The 22,093-nt window shown below is 43.4% G+C and overlaps 1 protein-coding gene across 1 annotated transcript in view; it reads right to left on the bottom strand.

Moving 5' to 3' along the window:
- LOC138821349 (cullin-5) overlaps window positions 1–11,436 on the bottom strand; it is a 53,624-nt gene extending 42,188 nt beyond the window's left edge. The window contains exon 1 of the mRNA XM_070013509.1: window positions 11,349–11,436. Coding sequence (XP_069869610.1) covers window positions 11,349–11,372 — 24 coding nt within the window. The 5' untranslated portion in view covers window positions 11,373–11,436. The remainder of the gene's footprint in view (window positions 1–11,348) is intronic.
- Window positions 11,437–22,093: the final 10,657 nt, after the last annotated feature.

Below are 22,093 nucleotides of genomic sequence, written 5' to 3'. Positions count from 1 at the left end.
TAGACTGCCCTATGCATCTCTTCTTGTGGTTGATTTTTTAATTCTTTCTATACAAGAAACAGTAACAATCATTTTAACTGCTTTCAGTAAATTCTATGAGCCTTTCTGGTTGGTACTAGGAGTGAAGGGCAGTCTTATGGGGAGTTAGACTCTTATTTTGTAGTTTTCTTAAGCTGGTCACAAAAAAGTAGTCATCCCTTAGTATCCACAAGATATCCACATATTGCAAAATGTTAATGCTTATATAATCCCCTTATATAAAATGGCATAGTATTTTCCTATCACCTACATATCTCTAGATTATTTAAATACTATAAATGCTACATAAAGTCATAATGTAATATTTAGGAAATAACAAAAAGTCTATATAATTTTTTTTTTCAAATAAGGGTGAAAAGGAAGTTGGAGGAAGGGGAAGAAGTAACAATATCCACAGAATATTTTAAAAAAGACATTTTTAGTCTCTATATTTTCTCTTGCCCAAAACATTCTGAACACAATTTTTAAATGTTCCTTCTATGAAGTTATTAATCATAGATTACCTTTTATTATACTCCTATAATAAGCTTCACAAAGGAAATCTATTTACATACTTTAGATGTTTTGTGTAAAATGCAAGGGTCAGCTATTTGAATGTGTGGGTTCCCATATTGTTTATGGAGCCCCTAGTGTCTAAGTTATGTGATTTTTAAAACCACATCTGCCAATAGTAATTGACCAAAAGAACCACAAAACTACAGTAAATATTTGAATACTGGCAATTCTATGTTCTGGCCATGCTAGACTTCTTTCCTTCCCATGCCACACAAAGCTTTTAAGGTGTTCCTTAAATATGCCAACCTCATCAGTGCATTCAAAGACCTTTGACTCAGAATGCCACCTCAGAAAAGCCTTTTCAAATCTAAGAAAAACACCCTTGATCCTATACATGCAGGGCCAAGGTCTAAAGTGGCAAAAGAAAAGCTTTGAGCGGTTATGGGTTTGAATTTTTATTTTTTTCTTTTTGGTGGTACTGGGGTTTGAATTCAGGCTCCTGGCAGGCAAGTGCTCCATCACTTCAGTGATGCCTCCAATCCTTTTTTTTTTTTTTGGCCAGTTGTGGGGCTTGAACTCTGAGCCTGGATGCTGTCTTTCAGTTGTCAGCTCAAGGCTAGCACTCTTAACACTTGAGCCACAGCACCACTTCGGTCTTCTAGTGGTTTACTGGAGATACAGAGTCTCATGAACTTTCCTGCCTGGGCTGGCTTTGAAAAGCAATCCTCAGATCTCAGGCTCCTGAGTAGCTAGGATTACAAGTGTGAGCCACCAACCCATTTTGCTTTAATTTTTATTTTTCTGATAGGGTCTGATGCTTTTTGCCTGGAGCTGGATTCGGTAGGAATTAACTGGAATTACAAATGTGTACCACTATACTCAGTTTATCTTTTGAGACAAGGTCTTTTTATCTTTTGCCCAGACTAGTCTCCAATTGTTATCCTTCCATCCTCCCATGCAGGGATTGAATTTTTTTCCCACTTAGTCTGGGGCTTGAACTCTGGGCCTGGACCTTTTCATTGAGCCCCATCTGCTCAAGGCTAGTACTCTACCACCTGATCCACAGAGCTACTTTCTGGTTTTTCTGTGATTAATTGGAGATAAGAGTCTCACGGACATTCCTGCCCAGTCAGTCTCTGAACTGTGAGCCTCAGATCTCATCCTCCTCAGTAGTGAGGATTACAGGGATAAGCCCCCAGAGCCCAGTTGGGATTGAAATTTTATTGTCTAAGCAGAGCATTAAAAAAAAAAAAAAAACTATTGTTCTTTTGTTTTGTCAGTTCTGGGGCTTGAACTCAGGGCCTGGGCACTGTCCCTGAGCACTTTTGCTCAAGGCTTGTACTCTACCACTTGAGCCATAGCGCCACTTACAGCTTTTCCTGTTTATGTGGTACTGTGGAATCAAACCCAGGGCTTCACATATTCTAGGCAAGCACTCTACCACTAAGCCACATTCCCAGCCCCATCAACACTTTTAAAAGGACCATAAAGTTGGGGTGCAGCGACAAATATTTGTTATCACAGTATGGATGAGACCAAGGTGGAAGAACCACTTCAGGAATTTGAGACTAACTGGAAGCCTTAATAACAAGGAAAAAAGGTGAGGGGGTGGGGGAGAAAGGAGAACAGGATGGAGGGAAAAAGAAAATAAATAGTAAGAACAAAAGCTACAGAATCCTGACTAAAATGTCACAATTCAGAAGAGAAGTAAAAGTCAACAGAACACATGTTTAGTGGGAAAGAATCCAAATTAATTTCTTCTGTAAGTGGTGGGCACCTTTTAAATACTCTTAATTATATACTGCATTCATCATAGCCTTCATTACTTCATTCACATTATTCACCAGACTATAAGTCCTCAAAGTGAGGACCTTGTCTGTCATGTTCACTATTACGGATGGTGATAAAACAGGATGCAGCAGAGCAGAAGTTCAGTATTTATGAAAGAACAAACCCGTTACACAAATATATTACCCTTGATCTTACTTGCAGATTCCATGTATTCAACCTGTTCTAACCTGAGCTGTAGCCTGCTTTGTTTATAAAGCCTACCAGGCACCTATTGACTCTACCTACATACCAAGGTAAGAGTCAGATGGCTTTTAGTGATGCAACTGGGCTCAGCAGGACCCTACACAAGATATAAATAAGAAAAACCCATTTCTTTTCTTGCAATTCTCTACTAGATTCGTTCTTAGTATTCTCTGTCAAAGTCCTCTATTTTAATCCAGTGATAAATGACTGACTTCCCAAAGTCACTTAATTTAGTAGCTTTAATTAACATCAGCTCCAGACTATGGTTAAGTGAATAATCATGTATTTTCACAGAGCACAAAGGACTCTCATTACAACTGTCACATGGCTTTACTGTTAGGGATCTAGTCACTGGATACAGTGGACTAAATGTTATTCGTTTTCCCCTTAGGCTGTTTCATTTGCAGCCATGTTTCTAGGCCAGGATCCTGGAAGACAAGGAAAAGCAGCCCTGAGGCTTATGTCCCTCTTAAGTGCCCATATCAAACCAGTAATTGCTATGAATCCAGAGAAAAACTGGCAAGTAGAATGCTTAATGAGGCTCTTATTTATGTTTAACTAGTCATTTAAAAAGAATTATCTGCATCTTAACTGAAAACAGTCACACTCAAAACAGTCACACTTAGAAGTGGCACTGTAGCTCAAGTAGTAGAGCAGTGCTAGCCTTGAGCTGAAGAGCTGAGGGTCAGCACTCAGGCCCAGAGTTCAAGCCCCACGATTGAAAAAAAAAAGATTAACATTGAAAACAGTCACACTTGCCCAGTGTGTTCCTGACTCAACTGCACTAGTGCTCCCACCCCATGGGAGCTTGAAATGTGACGTGGTTCATGCCCTTCTCTCATAAGGGAGGTTCTTGCTCATAGTATCTCCTCAGATGCTATGGAACATAACACCTACAACCTCTCTATATACTTCTTCAAGGTATTCATTACTGTCAACTTTATACTACATATTTATTTGCTCATAGGCTTGTTTTTCTTCCACACAAAAATTTGCTATACAAGGGCAACAGTTGTCTGCCTAGTTCATCATTCATTATCCATTTAGCATTAGCAAAGGCTAAGCTATGTGGAATGCCCTTCATTCCCTTGGCCACATATATTCATACATATGTACCTAGATGTCTAATTAAACTATCTTAACAAAGAGTAAGTTCTTCCCCTCCCCCCCCCCCAGTTGTGGGGCTTGAACTCTGGGCCTGGACACTGTCCCTCAGCTCTTCAGCTCAAGGCAGCACTCTACCCCTTGAGCCACAGCGTCAGGCTTTTTCTGTTTATGTGGTGTTGAGGAATCGAACCAAGGGCCTCATGCATGTGAGGGCAAGCACTCTACCACCGAGCCACCTTCCCAGCCCCAACAAAGAGTAATAAGTTCTACAGATACTTCGAATCACTACTTTATATATCCATTTTCATTCCCCTCAAAGGATATAAGTTTCTACTGAGAAAAGTCATGCTTCTTATTCCAACTTAAAGTTTTGACTCTCATGGCTGTACCTCCACTCTTGTTGATGTGATGAGAAGGGAGGTAGAGTCAGTTGTTAGAACAAAGCGGACTCTCAAACATGTAAAAGAGGTAAAGAGTGATGAGCCAAGGAAGGGTTGATCGGTGTTAATCAACTAGGGAGAAGACCCTAGGGAAAGAGCTCAAAGAAGTGGAACCTTCAAGAGTATCTAAGGAAACTAATATAACCAGCAAATGTTTTAGTCTAAAGCTCAAATCAGCTTAAGCCAAGCACCCAAGCCTGTAATCCTAGCTACTCAGGAGGCTGAGATCTCAGGATCATGGTTCAAAGCCAGCCTGGGCAGAAAAGTCCCTTTGAGACTCTTATCTCCAATAAACCACTCAAAAACTAGAAGTGGCATTGTGGCTCAAGTGGTAGAATGCTACCCTAAGCACAAAGAGGCTCAGGAACAGCAGCCAGGCCCTGAGTTCAAGTTCCACGACCAATCTCCTGCCCCCCCAAGAAACCAGTACTGATTGATAAAAATAGGGAAACCAGGGCTGGAGGTGTGGCTAGGCTTAGCAATGCAAACACCACTACTGCCAATAAGGAAAAACAAATCATGAGAGTTAAGGCTATCCCACAGGCTAAGAATGTGGCTCAGTGGTAGAGTGCCTAGCATGAATAAGGCCCTGAGTTCGATTCCTTGATAGCACATAAACAAAAAAATTTTTTAAAAATAATTTAAAAAAGAATACCCCAGGAAAAATAAAGCTGAGATTAGAGATAGAGATACTTTTGGCTGTCTTGGGGCTTGAACTCAAGACCTGGAATCCCTGAGCATCTTTTGCTCAAGGACGGCATTCTACCACTTGAGCCACAGCTCCACTTCTATGTTTTTGGCAATGTATTAGAGATGAATCTGATGGCCTTTCTTGCCCAGACTAGCTCTGAACCTAGAACTACAGACATAAGCACCCAGTGCCCGGCAAAAAGGCTTGATTATTAAATCCTGAGAAATAACTATATTGAGGGGAAACCACAAGTGATTTTAGACACAGAAGACAAACCAAGGAGAGAAAATGTCACTAAAAAGAATATGAGCTGGGAAGGTGGCTCAGTCGTAGAGCGCTTGCCTTGCATGCATGAGGCCCTGGGTTCGATTCCTCAGCACCACAAAAGCAAAAAGAAAAAAGCCGGAAGTGGCGCTGTGGCTCAAGTGCTAGAGCGCTAGCCTTGAGCTGAAGAGCTGAGGGACAGCGCCCAGGTCCAGAGTTCAGGCCCCACGACCCGACCCAAAACAACAACAACAAAAATTACCAAAACCAAAAGATGGGCACTGGTCTTTTGAGGGCCAGCTTTGAGCTTTTTGAAAAGAGCCAAGAGAAAGAGCCCAGGCCCTGAGTTCAAGCCTCAGTACCCACACAAAGAACAGCAAAAAGAAAAAAGGGGGGAAAAGATGGAATGAGAGGAAAAGGCAAGGGAGGGGAGCAATATTACCAAAAAAAAGAAGAGGAGGGGCTGGGAAGATGACTCAGTGGTAGAGCACTTGCCTTGCATGCATGAGGCCCTGGGTTCAATTCCTCAGCACCACATAAGTAGAAAAAGCCGGAAATGGTACAGTGGCTCAAGTGGTAGGGCGTTAGCCTTGAGCTGAAGAACTGAGGGACAGAACCCAGGCCCAGAGTTCAAGCCCCATGACCAGCAAAAAAAAAAAAAAAAAAGAGGAATATTATCAAAGAACAATCTGATTTGGCAATTAGGAGACTGCTAGCACTCTTAAGAAAGTGACAGTTTCACATTTGCAGGGAAATGGATGTACCTAGAACAAACCACGTTAAGTGAGGTAAGCCAGGCTCAGGGAGACCAAGAGAAGCTAGATCTAAAATACACTGGAACATGATAAATTATACAGGACTCTAGATGTTCACACACAGTGAGACCAAAAGAGGATACTCTTAGGGGAGGAACACAAAGAAGCAATGCCTATGTGCATCTGGATCATACAAAATAATACTAATAAAATGAACTCCAGGAGATGAGAACAAAGCCTTTTCCCTTTGTTGATGTTTTCCTTTTCTTTTTGTTTTGGTTGTTCTTTTATGTGTCTTTGGGAGGGCAAGGGGGTCAAAGGAATAGAAGAACAAAGGGTGAACAAATGCAGCAGTGGTACTCACTCATAGATACTATGTTGAAAATGAACTACACAACTCATGTGGGGATGGGAGGGAAAAACTGGGAAAGAAGGAGGGAAGAGGCGACAATGTCCACAAAGAAATGTACTCTTTCCCTGACTAATATAACTGTAACCCCACTGTACATCACCTTTATAATAACAATAAAAATATTTAAAGAGCTCCTCAACCCCAGAATAGCACACATGTCAAAGGGTAAAAAAAAATGACAGCTTCAATAAAAATGGGTGGGACAAATTAAGGAAAAAGTATGTCAAAGGTAAATTATGACAACCAAGTAGGGGCTGCTCTTCCAAGAACTCTTAACAATGAACACAGAAAAGGCAAGAGTTTGAGACCGAAACAGCAGGCAAGTTAAGTTTTACATAAAGAGACACACACTTTTCTTACATAAAAGTGAAGAAAATGAAAAGAAAAAAACTGGACATGCCACCAAGGGGTGGGGGAAATGAGCACTAACTAAGAACAGGTGGGTGGGATGTGATGGTACACACCTATAATCCCAGCAACTGGAGGCCAGCCTGGGCTACCCAGCAAGACCCTGGCTCAAAAAAACAAAACAAAACAAAACAAAACAAGCCAGGAGAAGGTGGCTCACGCCTGTAATCCTAGCTACTCAGGAGGCTGAGATCTGAGGATCTCGGTTCCAAGACAGCCCAGGCAGGAAAGTCTGTGAGACTCTTATCTCCAATAAACCAATTGAAAACCAGAAGTGGCTCTGTGGCTCAAGCAGTAGAGCACTGAAGAGCACAGGGACAAAGCTCAAGCCCAGAGTTCAAGCCCCACGATCAAAAAACAAAAACAAAAACAAACACCTCAAAACAAGAAAGAACAGGTGAAGGCCTAAGAAAAGAGAACACAGGGGAAAAAAAATGAGAAAAGTCTGTGGTATTGACCAGAGGAATTAAGGGCACTCTGAATATGCTAAGAATTATGAGATATGAATGAGCTCAACAAAAAGTTTGAGCATTGCTGCTTGCAACTGGAAAAGCAATTTAAAATGAAGAAAATGAGCACTGAAAGTAGTAGAGTTCTATGTTGGAGGTAACCTAAGAGAGAAAATGTAATGTCAGATTACTACAAATGTTCTATAGATACACTGTGAAATAGCAAAGTAGTAATGGGCAAAGGGTTTGGAGAATAAATCCCCTAAGCAGCTGATAATTGCCAATCTCTATACCAAAAGGTTTCAAGATATAGCAATCTTCTTTAAGACTTCTAAATTCAACAGATAATACAAGTATTACAAGCAGCTTTCAATATTTTTTTAAAAAGTGTTTATACTATTGAGTTCTGACTTGAAATTTCACATCAAGAAAAATTTTGGATTTTACCTTTCAAAATATATTAGCTCTTCCACTTAACTCTGCCACTCATAAATTAAAAAGAACTTCATCCAACTTACTGATAAACAAGGACATATATTTTTAGCAGGGCCTTAAGGGCTCCCTTTAGAGTTGATGATGGATTATAATTCATCATTCTTCAGGTACAGTTGTTTAGACTGATAATCAAATTCTAACCACTCTCACCTAGCTCACATTTCTCCATTCTGACCACTGGACATAATTTTCTGAAATACACTCTAGTGAAATCTAATTGCATCATATTTCAAATCAAACCCAAGGCATTTCTCTAATGAACCAATTAATCCTGTCAAAAAAAGGAAATGAGGTTAATTTGGCCACCCCCCAGTCAGTCGACGTAACCACAGCCTTGAATTTAAATGACCATATAAATTATGTTATAGATGCACCTGGGCAGGTTCTCACTACATTTCTTCCAGATCAAGTTCAGACCCACTTTGACTAGTACTTTTAAATATAGGAATATCAGACAATCCTCCCACCTCTCATGAGAGGAGGAAAAAAAGTTTATTTGGGTCAACTTGAATAAAAACCTTTTGAGGGGCTGGGAAGGTAGCTCAGTGGTAGAGCGTCTGCCTTGCATGCATGCAGCCCTGGGTTCGATTCCTCAGCACCACATAAGCAAAAAGAAAAAAGCCGGGAGTGGCGCTGTGGCTCAAGTGGTAGAGCGCTAGCCTTGAGCTGAAGAGTCGAGGGACAGCGCCCAGGCCCAGAGTTCAGGCCCCAAGACTGGACCAAAAAAAAAAACAACAACCTTTTGATAAGAGATAACAGAATCAATCTGATTCAGTCCACTATGTTACATTAATTGCATATATTTAAAAATCAAGTGATATAATATTGATTTGAAAATTCAGCTTTTTCCTCTGTCGTCAACATTCCATAAAATAATTTCACTGAATTTTTCCCAAAGTATATATATATTTTTTGGGGGTCCGGTCCTGGGGCCTGAACTCTGGGCCTGGGTGCTGTCCTTCAGCTCTTCAGCTCAAGGCCAGAGCTCTACCACTTGAGCCACAGCGCCACTTCGGGCTTTTATCTTTTTTGCTTATGTGGTGCTGAGGAATCGAACCCAGGGCCTCATGCATGCAAGGCAAGTGCTCTACCACTGAGCCACCTTCCCAGCCCCCCCAAAGTATTTCTGACATGTCTTTAAATTTACTAGAATGACTAAGTCACTTAGTTTTTTAATTTTTCAAAGAATTATCGATTTCCTTTTATTTATAAATGTAGTTTAAGATACAGTGGCTCTTCTTAACCTAAACCCATTTCTACAGGTATATGCTATGGGTGTACATAGCATAATTTCCCCCACTTCAAAGGAAAAGTACTCAACTAGCAGTGACTGAAGCAACTTTTAGGCTTATACCACCTCACAAAGTATCTTTTGTGGCTGGGAATGTGGCTTAGTGGTAGAGTATTTGCCTAGCATGCATGAAGCACTGAGTTCAATTCCTCAGTACCACATAAACAGAAAAAGCTGGACGTGGCACTGTGCTCAAGTGGTAGAGTGCTAAGCGTGGGCCAAAGAAGCTCAGGGACAGTGTCCAAGCCCTGAATTCAAGTCCCAAGAATGGCAAAAAAAAAAATCATTTGTGAGGCTTTATATGAAAAATAGTGATATGCTCTTGCCTGAGGTATAATCTGTTGGGGGCAGGGATCATACTTTATATGAAAGTATTAACAAGTCAAAAATTCATGGGCTGGGAAGGTGGCTCAGTGGTAGAGCGCTTGCCTTGCATGCATGAGGCCCTGGGTTCGATTCCTCAGCACCACATAAGCAAAATGAAAAAAGCCAGAAGTGGCACTGTGGCTCAAGTGGTAGAGTGCTAGCCTTGAGCTGAAGAGCTGAGGGGCAGCGCCCAGGCCCAGAGTTCAGGCCCCACGACTGGACCCAAAAAAAAAAAAAAAATTCACAACGGATGGGAATCAATTATTTTGTAGATACATTTCAAATAGCAATATGATACTGCTTCCATAAACATAGAGATTAACAGGAATCTTCAGAATCTAAATTTTCTTTCTGAACTAATGAATTAGAACTTTGCTATACTATTATAAAGAAAAAAGTAAAGTAGTAAGAGTTATTCCATTCCTGTGAATCAATTAGTCTTTTTCTTTGAAACAGGGTCTCATTAGCATGGTGATATACGCCCTTAATCCCAGCACTTTTACTCAGTTCAAGGCCAGCCTGAGCCACCTCGAGACCGTTTCAAAACAGAACAACAAAAAAAGGTGAAGCTCAAGTGGTAGAGTGCTTGCATAGGGTGCTTTAGGTCCAGGGTTCCATTAATAGTACCACAAAACCAATGAAAAAGGAAACTGTCTTACTATGTTACTGTTATATATGCACCTGGCCTCCAACTCTAGCTCCTCCTGCGTCAGCCTCCTCATTGTTAGTATTACAGGGCGGCAGCATAAACCTCAACCTGAACTAATCTTCTCAAAGAAACATACAGTAATTCTACTCTTACGGTACTGAACTTGAAGAACCATGCATAGTTTAAAGCATTTTTACATAAATCAATTTACTCAACACCATACTCCTACAAAACGTTATTTCACTTGACTGACAGGAGACTTGGGCACAGAGAGCTTAAGAAACTTGCTCAAGCTCACAGAGCTCACTGAGTGGCCAAAGTTCAAGGGATCCACTCAGAGGCTGTTTTAAAAGATGGTATAATCGTCTGGATAAAATCTGGTTCCTTTTATGAAGACTCGAGAGGGAGGTTCCAGGAGAGAGTAATGCTTTCTGGATATCCTATTATTTTCTAGCATCCCTGCCCACGGCCTCAGGAAAGTTGAGCCCTCACCCTCCAGTTGTAGGCCCCCCCGGTGTCCCCCACCCCCACCCCGTTCCACGCAATACCTCTGAGGCAAAAGATCCCGACGGAAATTCCCACCACCACTACCACCACCCCACGAACGGGGCGGCCCAGCTCCCCGACTTGCTGGGATTCTGCTCCAAACTTCTGAACGGATGCTGGACCATCTGCGCCCCTCTGGGGGAAAGGGCATCTTTCGAGCTTGTTTTCTGTCCTCAGGACCCCTGCGGCCCCCTCGGATCGGCTGCCATCCGGCGGGGTCCGAGGGAGGGGTGCGGGCTGGGGAGGAGGGGCGGGGTCGCAGGGAGGGAACGCGGAGTCTCGGAGGCAGGCGGGGGAGGGGGCGCGGCGGGCCGGGGGAGGCAGGCGGGGGAGGGGGCGCGGCGGACCGGGGCCGGGGGGGGAGGGGGCCGGGGCCCGGGGGGAGGGGGCGCGGCGGGCCGGGGCCGGGGAGGAGGGGGCGCGGCGGACCGGGCCCGGGGGGGAGGGAGCCGGGCCCGGGGGGGAGGGGGCCGGGGCCGGGGGGGAGGGGGCGCGGCGGGCCGGGACCCGGGGCCGGGGGGGAGGGGGCGCGGCGGGCCGGGGCCGGGCCCGGGGGGGAGGGGGCCGAGTCTGTGGAACCTGTTAAGCCGCGTTTCCCTTTCCTGCCTTCCCGGGGGAGAGGGACCTAGGCCCCGCCGAGCCCCGGCACGCCGACCTGCGGCCTCTGCCGCCCTCCCCACCTCCCCGCCCAGTCTCGGCACACCGGTCCGGACCCCAAAGGCCGGGACCCCGCGTTCGAGGCCGGCCAACCCCACCGCACTCCCCGCCGCCGCCTCCATCTCTCCGCCCCTACCCTCGCACGCACACCCCCGAACTGAAGCCCGTCACCGCGTCCAGAAAACAACGCCGCAGTCACCGAGTGGAGGGGGGATAAAAACAAGAAGCCGAGCGAAGATGAGGGTCTTACCTTTAACAGATTAGACGTCGCCATGTTCCTTCAACTTGGACTCTCGCGAGACCCAGCGAGATTTCGCGGTGCTCTCCCCCCGCCCCCCCTTCCCGACTCGGCCGCGGCTGGAGGCCGGAATTCCCGGCAGGGCCTCGGGGCCGGGCCCGGCCCTCCCCTGCCGCGTCCCACCCCTGCCCCGCGGCCCGCGCCGTGGGGGCCGCTGCGCCCGTCCCGGGGACCGCGGCTCGCTCGCCCGCCCGCCCCGCCCCCACTACATGGTCACCGCGGCTTCCCCGCTGCGCCGCAAACGCTCCGGGAGTTGGCCGCGGCGGACGGTGGGGAGGTGACGGGAGCCGACCTGACCGGGAACGGGAAGCATGGACTTCCCCCGTCCTCCCTCGCTCCTCCGGGCTCGCCTTTGTGGTTTGCCCCCGCCGCGGCCACCACAGAACGAATTTAGCTCGCTTTAGGCCCCGCTCGGGTTCCGCGGGCGCGTCACGTGACGCGGGGGGGGGCGGGGGCGCGCGGGCCGCGGGAGCGCGCCCCCTGCTGGCGGGACCCGGCTGCTCCCTCTGCGCTCCCGCCCCCCCCCCCCCCAGCTCCAGCCTTGACAGACTCCTGACAGCTGACACGCAGCCCTCTCCCACTGTGGAATGCAGCGGGTGCACGCGTGTTAACTAATGAAACGTCTCTATTCCAAAAGGGCCCCGCACTTCCACCTATAAAAGATTGCTCAGAAAATGAATATTCATCCCGGATTCCCCCCCCCCTCCCAAGGCCTCATCTCCTAGAATATTCTAAACCCTTGCCCCCACAAACCTCTGGATAAGGAAACGATGTAATTTGTTACAGAGGGAATCGACAAGGATATGTGCTATGGCATCCTGCAAGCCCCTCATGGTATGTGCAACCAAGTAAGAGATCTGAGCCAGCCAGGCACCAGTGGCGTACTGTAATCCTAGCTATTCAGAAGGCTGAGGCCTGAAGGATCATGGTTGAAAGCCAGCCTGGGAAAAAATGTCTGGAAGATTCCATCTCCAATTAACTAGTGCTTACCCCATCCTGAACTGGAGGCATGGCTCAACTGGTAGAGTGCCAGCTGTGAGTGAAAAAAAAAATTCTAGCAAGAATCCAAGGCCCTGAGTCCAAGCCCTGTTACTCGAACTAAAATCAATTAAAAAAGAAACAAGAGCTCTGGAATGAAAGCTGGAAGAGAGATTATTTCTACTTAAGGAATTCTATTAAGTAGTAGTTCTTTGAAGAATCTTATCCTCTTGCAGTTTGTTTTTGTGTCTGTACTGGGACTTGATCTAGAGCTTCGTGCTCTTGCTTGGCTTTTTCAACTCAAGACTGGCACTCTACCACTTGAACCACATCACCACTTCTGGATTTTTGCTGGTTAATTGGAGATAAGAGGCTCTTCAATTTATCTGGCTTTAAACCTTCATCATCAAGTCCTAAATAACCAGGATTATTGTTGGGAGCTACCAGCATCTGGTTCTTGGAGCTTTATGGAAGCCAAATAGTAAACATGGCTGTATAATCAAGTAGTTATTTCTCCATATCTGCCAGTCCTACATCTAGATTTAATCAAGCTCAGATAGAAAATACTGGTTCACACCTGCAGTTCCACTTGGGAGACTGAGACAGGAGGATTGTGGGGTTTAGACTCAACCTGGACTACAGAGTGAAACCCTGTTGTCCCCCATAACAATGAACATTGCTTTTGTTTTGGGGGGTGGGTGTTTTTTTGTTTTGTTTTTTGTTTAGGTTAGTTGTAGGGCTTGAACTCAGGCCTGGGGCTGTCCCTGAGTTCTTCAGCTCATGGAGAGCACTCTACCACTTGAGCCACAGTGCCACTCTGTTTTTTGGTGGTTTATTGGAGATAAGAGTCTCAAGGACTTTCCTTGCCTCGATCTTCAGATCTCAGCCTCCTGAGTAGCTAAGATTACAGGTGTGAGCCACTGGCGCCTGGCTAAAAAATGAGCATTTTTAAGAGTGGAGGGAGGATGAACTGACCTGGAAGTGGCAGTGGAGAGGAAAGAAGACCCACATAAGAACTGAAGGCCCAGTGCTCCAGGGGCATCCTATAACAGAGATACAGACAGCAGAGAAAGACCAAGTTTCACTTAGAGCAAGAAAGGAGAGGGGAGTTTGCAGATGCAAGTGATGTTATGCAGCTTGTCCAGATGTTTAGAGGTTGGGAAGAACTGATATGGTATCCCCAGGGAAACGCTCCAAGGTGTCACTGATTGAAAGATGTCCTAGGGATGGCCCAGTCTCCTTTGGAGAGTGCTAGAAGAAGGCCGAAGGCTTGAGTTTGTCTTCACTGATGAAAAGGCAGATAATGTCTGATGCAGAAATCACCAGAACACACAGAGCTCTAGGGTTCCCTCTTCTCAGATGCGGTCGAAACCATGATAGCTGTGAAAGGCACTCAATCCAAAACCCACAAGATTCTTAGGATTTCTCCTCGTGTGCAGAACAGAATGTGCTTCGTGGACTTCTGGGAATTCTAGGAAACACACGTGAATGACTACTTTCAGGCCAGTCTACTGCAGGCTAGGATTATTGGCATGAGCCATTGGTGCCCAGTCTGTTTTATTTTTTTCTTTCTTGAGGTGATGAAGATGTTCTCAAATGGGTTGTGGTAATGGTTGTACAACTGAATGCACCAAAAACTCTTGAATTGGATGTTTTCAATGACAAGATAACATCACAAGTAAATGATGTCAATAAAGAAATACCTTGCTGCCCCACATGTTTTTTTGTTTGTTTGTTTGTTTTGGGGTCCGGTCGTAGGGCCTGAACTCTGGGCCTGGGCGCTGTCCCTCAGCTTTTCAGCTCAAGGCTAGCGCTCTACCACTTGAGCCATAGCGCCACTTCCGGCTTTTTTCCTTTTGCTTATGTGGTGCTGAGGATTCGAACCCAGGGCCTCAGGCATGCAAGGTAAGCGCTCTACCACTGAGCCACCTTCCCAGCCCTTGCCCCACCTGTTTTATCACCAGGAATGAACTGTAGGGTGAAGTTCATCCAGACAGGTCTATATCTGTATAAAATATACCTTCATCAGACTCCTCCCCCACTTTCCCTCAGCTCCTCCCCCTTCCCAAGCCAATTTCAACAGACTTCATTGTTCCATGCTCATCCATGTCCATAGCATATTTGGGCTATATTCACTCTCCTAAATCCTCTCCATTTGCCCTCCCCATTGCTTTCTTAAGCAATGCTAGCAGTGCAGTCATGTTAGGTAAAAATAAAAACCACCTCATCTGCCCACCGTCCTTACTACACTGGGCACCATGTACCATCTTTTGAGTGGGGACTATGTCCAGCACTGCTGCTGAGAAGGGTTGACCATTTACTAGAGCTCCTCTCCAGCTGGTCAGATGTTGCTGCTGATGGCTGGCAATCCCCAAGGGCTGTGTTCATCTTCTCTAGGTCCTTCAGGGCAATACTAAGCATTTTTCTCTGATGGAGACTCTTTCTGAGTCATTTCCATTTGAAGTGAACTACCAAAATAGCCAATATCAACTATTTGTTTCTGGCCAACTGTGGAGATTAACTTCTGGACAACTTGGTGGTAACCATACTAAAAATAAAACAAAATAAGAAGGGGCATTTAGCAACTGTGTGCTCTACACTATATAAACATCTTACATGTACAACTCATTGAATGTGCAGAGATATGAAAATTTTCTTGGGTGCTTTAACAAGCTCCACTAGAAATTTCATTAGTCTCTGGTAGGTGCAAAGCCAAATCATGACAGACGAACCAAGTAAAGAAAATCAGAGATTCAAAATTATCTTTAAGACAGAGTACATGGCAATGATCCCTTTCTGTAACTCAAAAACTCTTTTAAAAAATCTAAGATATTCATTATTATTCATTTGGCAGCAAAAATATGACCTAGAGCCGGCGCTGATGGCTCACACCTGTAATCCTAACTACTCAGGAGGCTGAGATCTGGGGATCATGGGTCAAAGCCAGCCCGGGCAGGAAAGTCCAAGAGACTCGTATCTCCAATTAACCACTAGAAAACCAGAAGTGGTGCTGTGGCTCAAGAGGTACAGCGCTCACCTTGAGCTGAAGAGTGAAGGATAACACCAAAGCCCAGAGTTCAAACCCCACGACCGACAAAAAAAAAAAAATAATAATAATTTTAATTATAGAGTTTTACCCTGAATTCCATTATGGCATTACTTTTTATTTGTAATTTTTGTAAAGTATTTGTTACATTTGTAAAATGCAAATCTTGAATTCGTAATTATACTTCATTTGTGAACATATACAAGTTTCAGTTAAATAATTGCTTCTGTTTTAAAAATGCCACTCAGGATGGACTCACAAAGATGGGTAACGGGGGGACTGGGAAGGTGGCTCAGTGGTAGAGTGCCTGCCTAGCATGCATGAGGCCCTGGGTTTGATTCCTTACCACCACATAAACAGAAAAAGCTGGAAGTGGTGCTGTGGCTCAAGTGGTAGAGCACTAGCCTTGAGTTAAAGAGACAGCACCCCAGGCTGAGAGTTCAGGCCCCAAGACCGACAAAAGAAAAAAGAAAAAAAAAGATGGATAATGGTTAACAATACCATGGCCTTTTTTTTTTTTTTTTTTGGTGACAAGGCCTGAACTGGGAGCTTGGGTGTTATCCCTGGTGTCTTTTGCTCAAGGCTAGTGCTCTACACTTTATAACACACTTCCACTTCCAGTTGTTTTCTTTTTTTGTTTGTTTTTGGTCGGTCATGGGGCTTGAACTCTAGGCTTGGGCACTGTCCCTCAGCTCTTAAGCTCAAGGCTAATGCTCTACCCCTTGAGCCACAGAGCCACTTCTGGTTTTCTAGTGATTTATTGGAGATAAGAGTCTCATGGACTTTCCTGCCTGGGCTGGCTTTGAACCACGATCCTCAGATCTCAGCCTCCTGAGTAGCTGGGATTACAGGCATGAGCCACAATGAGCCCCAATTCATTTTTTATCCATTATTTAAAATCAAACAATACATCTAAGAGTTTATACCATATTTTTCTTCCACTGGCTGTTTTTCTGGGGGGAAAAAACAAGAGATGATGATATCAAAAGATGTTTATTCTGCTATGAAATATATAAATTAAAATCAAGTATTGGAAACTCACATTCAACAGGATTAACTCAACAGAACAACAACCAATTAGTAGCCACTGAATGTCACATATTTAAGACAGTGTGTTAGACACTATTTAAAAAAAAATACCTAGAAAGATGAGGTACATAAAAATTTTAATATATCTTTAAAATTTCCTTTCATTTATAGTCTACACAGCAGGTGAACTAGATTGTGTAATGATTGACATAGATTGTCACAGCTCATTGCTTGTGTCTTCTTGCATCCGTTATTAACATTACAGAAAAATCAGGACTTGCCACAAGTCAGTCAGGTTCAAGAGAATAGTTTGTTCATCATTTCAAGACCAGGGAAAGATTGCTTGCGTAGGAAAGTTGATGAAAACACTGAGATTTAGAAATTTTCTGAAGCAGAGGTGGCTATTCATTAGCTGTGGAATTTCTAAGACCTTTACATTAGAACTTTATTTTAGTATTTAAAAACTTGTAGGATTTAACTGAAGACTTTGTAGTCCTTGGGTTATTTTTTTTTTCACCCTGTAAAGATTGCAACTTTCCTTCGCATGTTCAAGCTAAATCTTTCCAGGTAATTAGAGGGAAACTGATGAACAAGCTCATCAAATAGTCTTTAGTCTCCTCATCCTCCTTGCTCCAGACCTAAGGAAATTATCCAAATACACTGCACTCTGAGATGGACAGAGGCTTTGTTCTTCATTGAACCATGGGCAGTATAAAACAGACAAAACACTCTTAAAACTATTTTATTACTCAGTATGTATCCTTTGGCAGTACTGAGGACTGAACTCAAGTGCCTTGCAATTTGGTAGGCAGGTGTGCTACCATTTGAGCCATTCCTCCATCCCATTTTGGCCTTGGCTATTTTCCATCTTTATGTCCAGACCAGCCTGGTTGCACTGGGATGACAGGGCAGGTGCTCACTGCTAAGTCCAGCCATTCATTAAGATGGAGTCTGGTGAACTTTTTCTGGTCCAGGCTGATCTTGAACCTTGATTTCTCTGATCTTCACCTGTCAAGTAGCAGGGATTACAGCCTCAAATGATAGTGCCTGCCTCCGTTTTTTAATGATGTAAAATAAAGTTTCACTTAAAAAAAAATATGGAGTACTTAATTAAGGCCTTTAAAAACCTAAATTTTCAAGCTTCCAAAAAAAAATCTTGTTTACTACTAAGGTGCATATAAAGGCCACATTTAAAAAGCAAGCATACTGGAGGGGATGTGGAGAACGAGGAACGCTATTACACTGCTGGTGGGAATGTACACTCATACAACCACTTTGGAAAGCAGTCTGGAGGGTCCTTAGAAAGCTAAAGATTGACCTCCCTTACGACCCAGTCATACCACTTCTAGGCATCTACCCTGAACAACAGGAACCAATATACAAGGACACGTGCACCTCCATGTTTATTGCAGCACTGTTCGCAATAGCTAGGATATGGAAACAACCTAGATGCCCCACCACAGATGAATGGATCCAAAAATTGTGGTATCTATACACAATGGAATATTATGCAGCCATTAGAAATGACAAAATAATGGCATTTGCAGGGAAATGGATGGAGCTAGAAGGAATCATGTTGAGCGAGGTAAGCCAAGAACGAAGAGACAAACAGTACATGGTCTCCCTGATAAGTGGATGATGAATCCAAAATGTTAGGTGATATGACAAAACTAACAGGACTTAAGAAACAAAGAACTCCCACTCATCTGGTTGAACCACTACTAAATATCCCCATGCTGCTGATCACATATATGGTATATAACATATGAGCACCGTTATATATTACAGACTGTGATAGACAATTTGCTCCAGGAAAGTTAGAATGAACTTGTGACTTTAAATGAGCATCATTATTCCACAATACTGTGAATTTCCGGAAATTAAGTAATCACTTAATCACAATCAAAAAAAAAAAAAAAAAAAAAGAACCTTGGGGAAGGGAGGGAGGGAGGGGATGGTAGGGGGAAAACAATGGAGGGGGTAACAATGTTCAAGAGGAAGTGGAAGTATACTCATTACCTCACTCATGTAACTGTAACCCTCTGTATAGTATCTTTACAATAAAAAATAAAAAATAAAAAAATAAAAAGCAAGCATAGTGATTAAAAACCTTTTGGTTTAAACTTACCATTGAATTAATTATTAGTCATATCACGGCATTGACTGAAAGTGTTTTTGTAGCTCAGTGGGAGGAAATTCTGTTGGGACAAATTTTATTATAAATGGGACAGTTTTCTCTTGTTTCAAAAAATTACATTGACAAAATATTTGGTAACAAGGGGCTGGGAAGTTGGCTCAGTGGTAGAGTGCTTGCCTTGCATGCCTGAGGCCCTGGGTTCGATTCCTCAGCACCACATAAGCAAAAAGAAAAAAGCCGGAAGTGGTGCTGTGGCTCAAGTGGTAGAGTGCTAGCCTTGAGCTGAAGAGCTGAGGGACAGTGCCCAGGCCCAGAGTTCAGGCCCCACGACTGGACCCCCCCCCAAAAAAATTTGGTAACTAGCTACATAATTTTTTAGTTTTAAATTCTTCCATTTAAAGACAGTTAAACTTTAAATAAATTTTCAATGGAGTAATTTTAACATAAAACAAGTATATCTGACTTCTAAGAAAGTTGGCCAAAAAGGTTTTGCCTGGAGCAAATATTTCTTATTATTTTGGCATTATTATCCACATTTTTCTATGATAATGGGTAAAAAAGTAGATCAGCTATTTTAAAATGTGTCCATGAATGAGAACCCCTGGCTAATGGTATACGGATGTTTGGCAATCTTGTTTAAGCATTCGGGTATTTGAAGTGAACATTCATTGTACTGTTGTTCTACCACAAATAGCTCCTCTATAATATAAAAGTGATTTAGCCTAATTTTATATATTATTATATTTACCCTTTTCTTTCACATCCCTCAATGTACTTTCCTCTCTCTCTCTCTCTCTCTCTCTCTCTCTCTCTCTCTCTCTCTCTCACACACACACACACACATACACACACACACACACACACACACACACACACACAGAATTTGGTAACCAAGGCATTAGCAGACTAGAGTTCCAGGCTAGCTTCTACTCATTCAAGTATCAACTTTTTCTTCCTTCCCACTGGTTTCTTCTAGTTCCTTCTTACTTCTGTTCTAAATGTTGGAACACTTCCTATCCTACAGCCCACACATTAGTCTTCATCCAGCATTAACATTATTATAAGTATCCACTGAAGGCAAAACTATATCTCAGCTACTTAACATCACAAATAGGCACAGGTGGCTATACTTTAAATTGCTGTTAGTTGTTCAGCATTTGCGGCTAAGCCATTTTGGACTGATAAAAGACTGCAATAGAACATTTAAAAGCATCACAGTAAAAGTAAATCACTTCACATTCTGAGGGACAGGTATTTTTTCATCTTGTTAGTTACCATGCGAAGAGTGAAATTAGCCTAAAGATATAAAAGATGTTGACAATATAAATTTTCTAAACTTTTGTCATGACATATAATTTATATTCTCTTTATAAGCACTATTAAAAAATACATGAACCTAGAAAATGTACAAGTATCTGAAAATACAATTAAATATCTACTTGGAGATGCACAAAACCACATTCAAATATGACTTCTTCTTCTTCTTTTTTTTTTTTGTTGGCCATGGGGTTTGAACTCAGGGCCTGGGCATTTCCTGTCCCTGAGCACTTTTTGCCCAAAGCTAGTGTTCTACCACTTTGAGCCACAGTGCCACTTCTGATTTTTGAGTGGTTAATTGGAGTCTCATGGGGATGTTTCTCCCTGGGTGGCTTTGAACCGTGATCCTCAGATCTCAGCCTCCTGAGTAGCTAGGATGACTGGTATAGGCCACAGGCACTCCCCCTTCCTCTTGCTTAAAGGTGACTTTTTGATTGGGTTAATTCACCTGGGACTTCCTTCTCTATCCGTTCTGCGTTGGAAGCCAGGGTTCAGAGTACAAGGGCACAAGGTAAATCCCTGGGTCCGTGAAAACACACCTCCTTCTGCTTCCTTAGCATAAAAGAACATGAGGGGGTTGGGAAGGTGGCTCAGTGGTAGAGCACTTGCCCTGCATGCCTGAGGCCCAGAGTTCGATTCCTCAGCACCACATAAGCAAAAAGAAAAAAAAGCCGGAAGTGGCGCTGTGGCTCAAGCGGTAGAGCACTAGCCTTGAGCTGAAGAGCTGAGGGACAGCACCCAGGTCCAGAGTTCAGGCCCCACGACGGGACCCAAAAAAAAAAAAAAAAAAAAAAAAAAAGAACATGAGGACACATTATTCCTGTCCACTGGAAATGCCACAGAATGCATAGGAGTTGTCTAATGCTTTCTTTAAAAACTTTCTCTTTTTTTCCCAGGATTCACTTGATTCTCAAAGGAATTCCAAGAAATTCAATAAATGAGGTCACCCGTCTCATTTTACAGATGAGGAAAAAATGATAGAGAAAGACTAAGCAACTTCTTCAGGACCAAAAATTAGTAGGGCAAAGACAGGCTAGGAACCAAATTTTCTGACTTCTTGCAGAATAGTCTATTGTCTACTATACCACTTTGATACTGACAAAGTAACTATAATTTTAACAATAAAAATCTTATGATTCCAAAAAGGCAGCTTCATTGTGTACCCACCTTGGATTAGGAATAGCTTCCGGAACAGAATAGACAAATATGCTATAAAATATTTATCATTATCATTAAAATGTCCCTTTCAAGGAAAGTTCAATCAGTAAGTTAAAAATAGGACTCTTGGAAGTCATTTTCTTTTCTTTTTTCTTGTTTGTGCCAGTCCTGGGATTTGAATTCAGGGTGTGGGCACTGACCCTGAGTTTCTTTTTACTCAAAGGTAGCACTCTACCACTTGTGCTACAGCTCTAATGCCAGCTTTTTTTGGTGGTTTGTTGATGATAATTTCACAGACTTTCTTGATGGAGGTTGGCTTTGAACTGTGATCTTCAGATCTCAGCCTTCTGAGTAGCTTAGTCTGTCTTCCCTTGTACTGATAAGATTGTCAAGGCAAAAGGGAATAACTAAATATAATAAGCATTCAGTTTTCCTTGTCAAGAAAAACCCTTTTGGGCTGGGAAGGTGCCTTAGAGCCTGCCTAGTATCCATGAAATCCTGGGCTCAATTCTTCAGTACCACATACAGAGAAAATGCTGGAAGTGGTACTGTGGCTCAAGTGGTAGAGTGCTAGCCTTGAACAACAACAACAAAAAGCTCAGGGGCGGTGCCCAAGCCCTGAGTTCAAGCCCCAGGACTGGCAAAAAATAAATAAAATAAAATAAATGGAAAAAAGAAACCTTTTTCCATACTCTTCTTGTACATGGAAGTGGAAAATTTGGAAATTTATTTGGAAAAGAAATGATGTGTCGGGAGCTGGTGGCTCACTCCTGTAATCCTAGCTACTCAGGAGGCTGAAATCTGAGGATCACAGTTCAAAGCCAGCCCGAGCAGTAAAGTCCAAGAGACTCTTACCTCCAATAAACCATTAGAAAACTGGAAGTGGCGCTGTGGCTCAAGCAGTAGAGGGTTCGCCTTGAGCTGAAGAGTGAAGGACAGCGCCCAGGCCCAGAGTTCAAGCCCCACGAGTGGGGGGAAAAAAGAAATGATGTAAGTAAAAAACACCATACTTAATCCATAATTTTGACAAGT

This window comes from Dipodomys merriami, unplaced genomic scaffold (genome assembly GCF_024711535.1).
Source record: "Dipodomys merriami isolate MVZ:Mamm:240054 unplaced genomic scaffold, mDipMer1.0.p SCAF_91, whole genome shotgun sequence".
NCBI lineage: Eukaryota > Metazoa > Chordata > Mammalia > Rodentia > Heteromyidae > Dipodomys > Dipodomys merriami.
The sequence above is the reverse complement of the archived record's forward strand: the minus strand, read 5'-3'. Positions and strand labels throughout refer to the sequence as shown.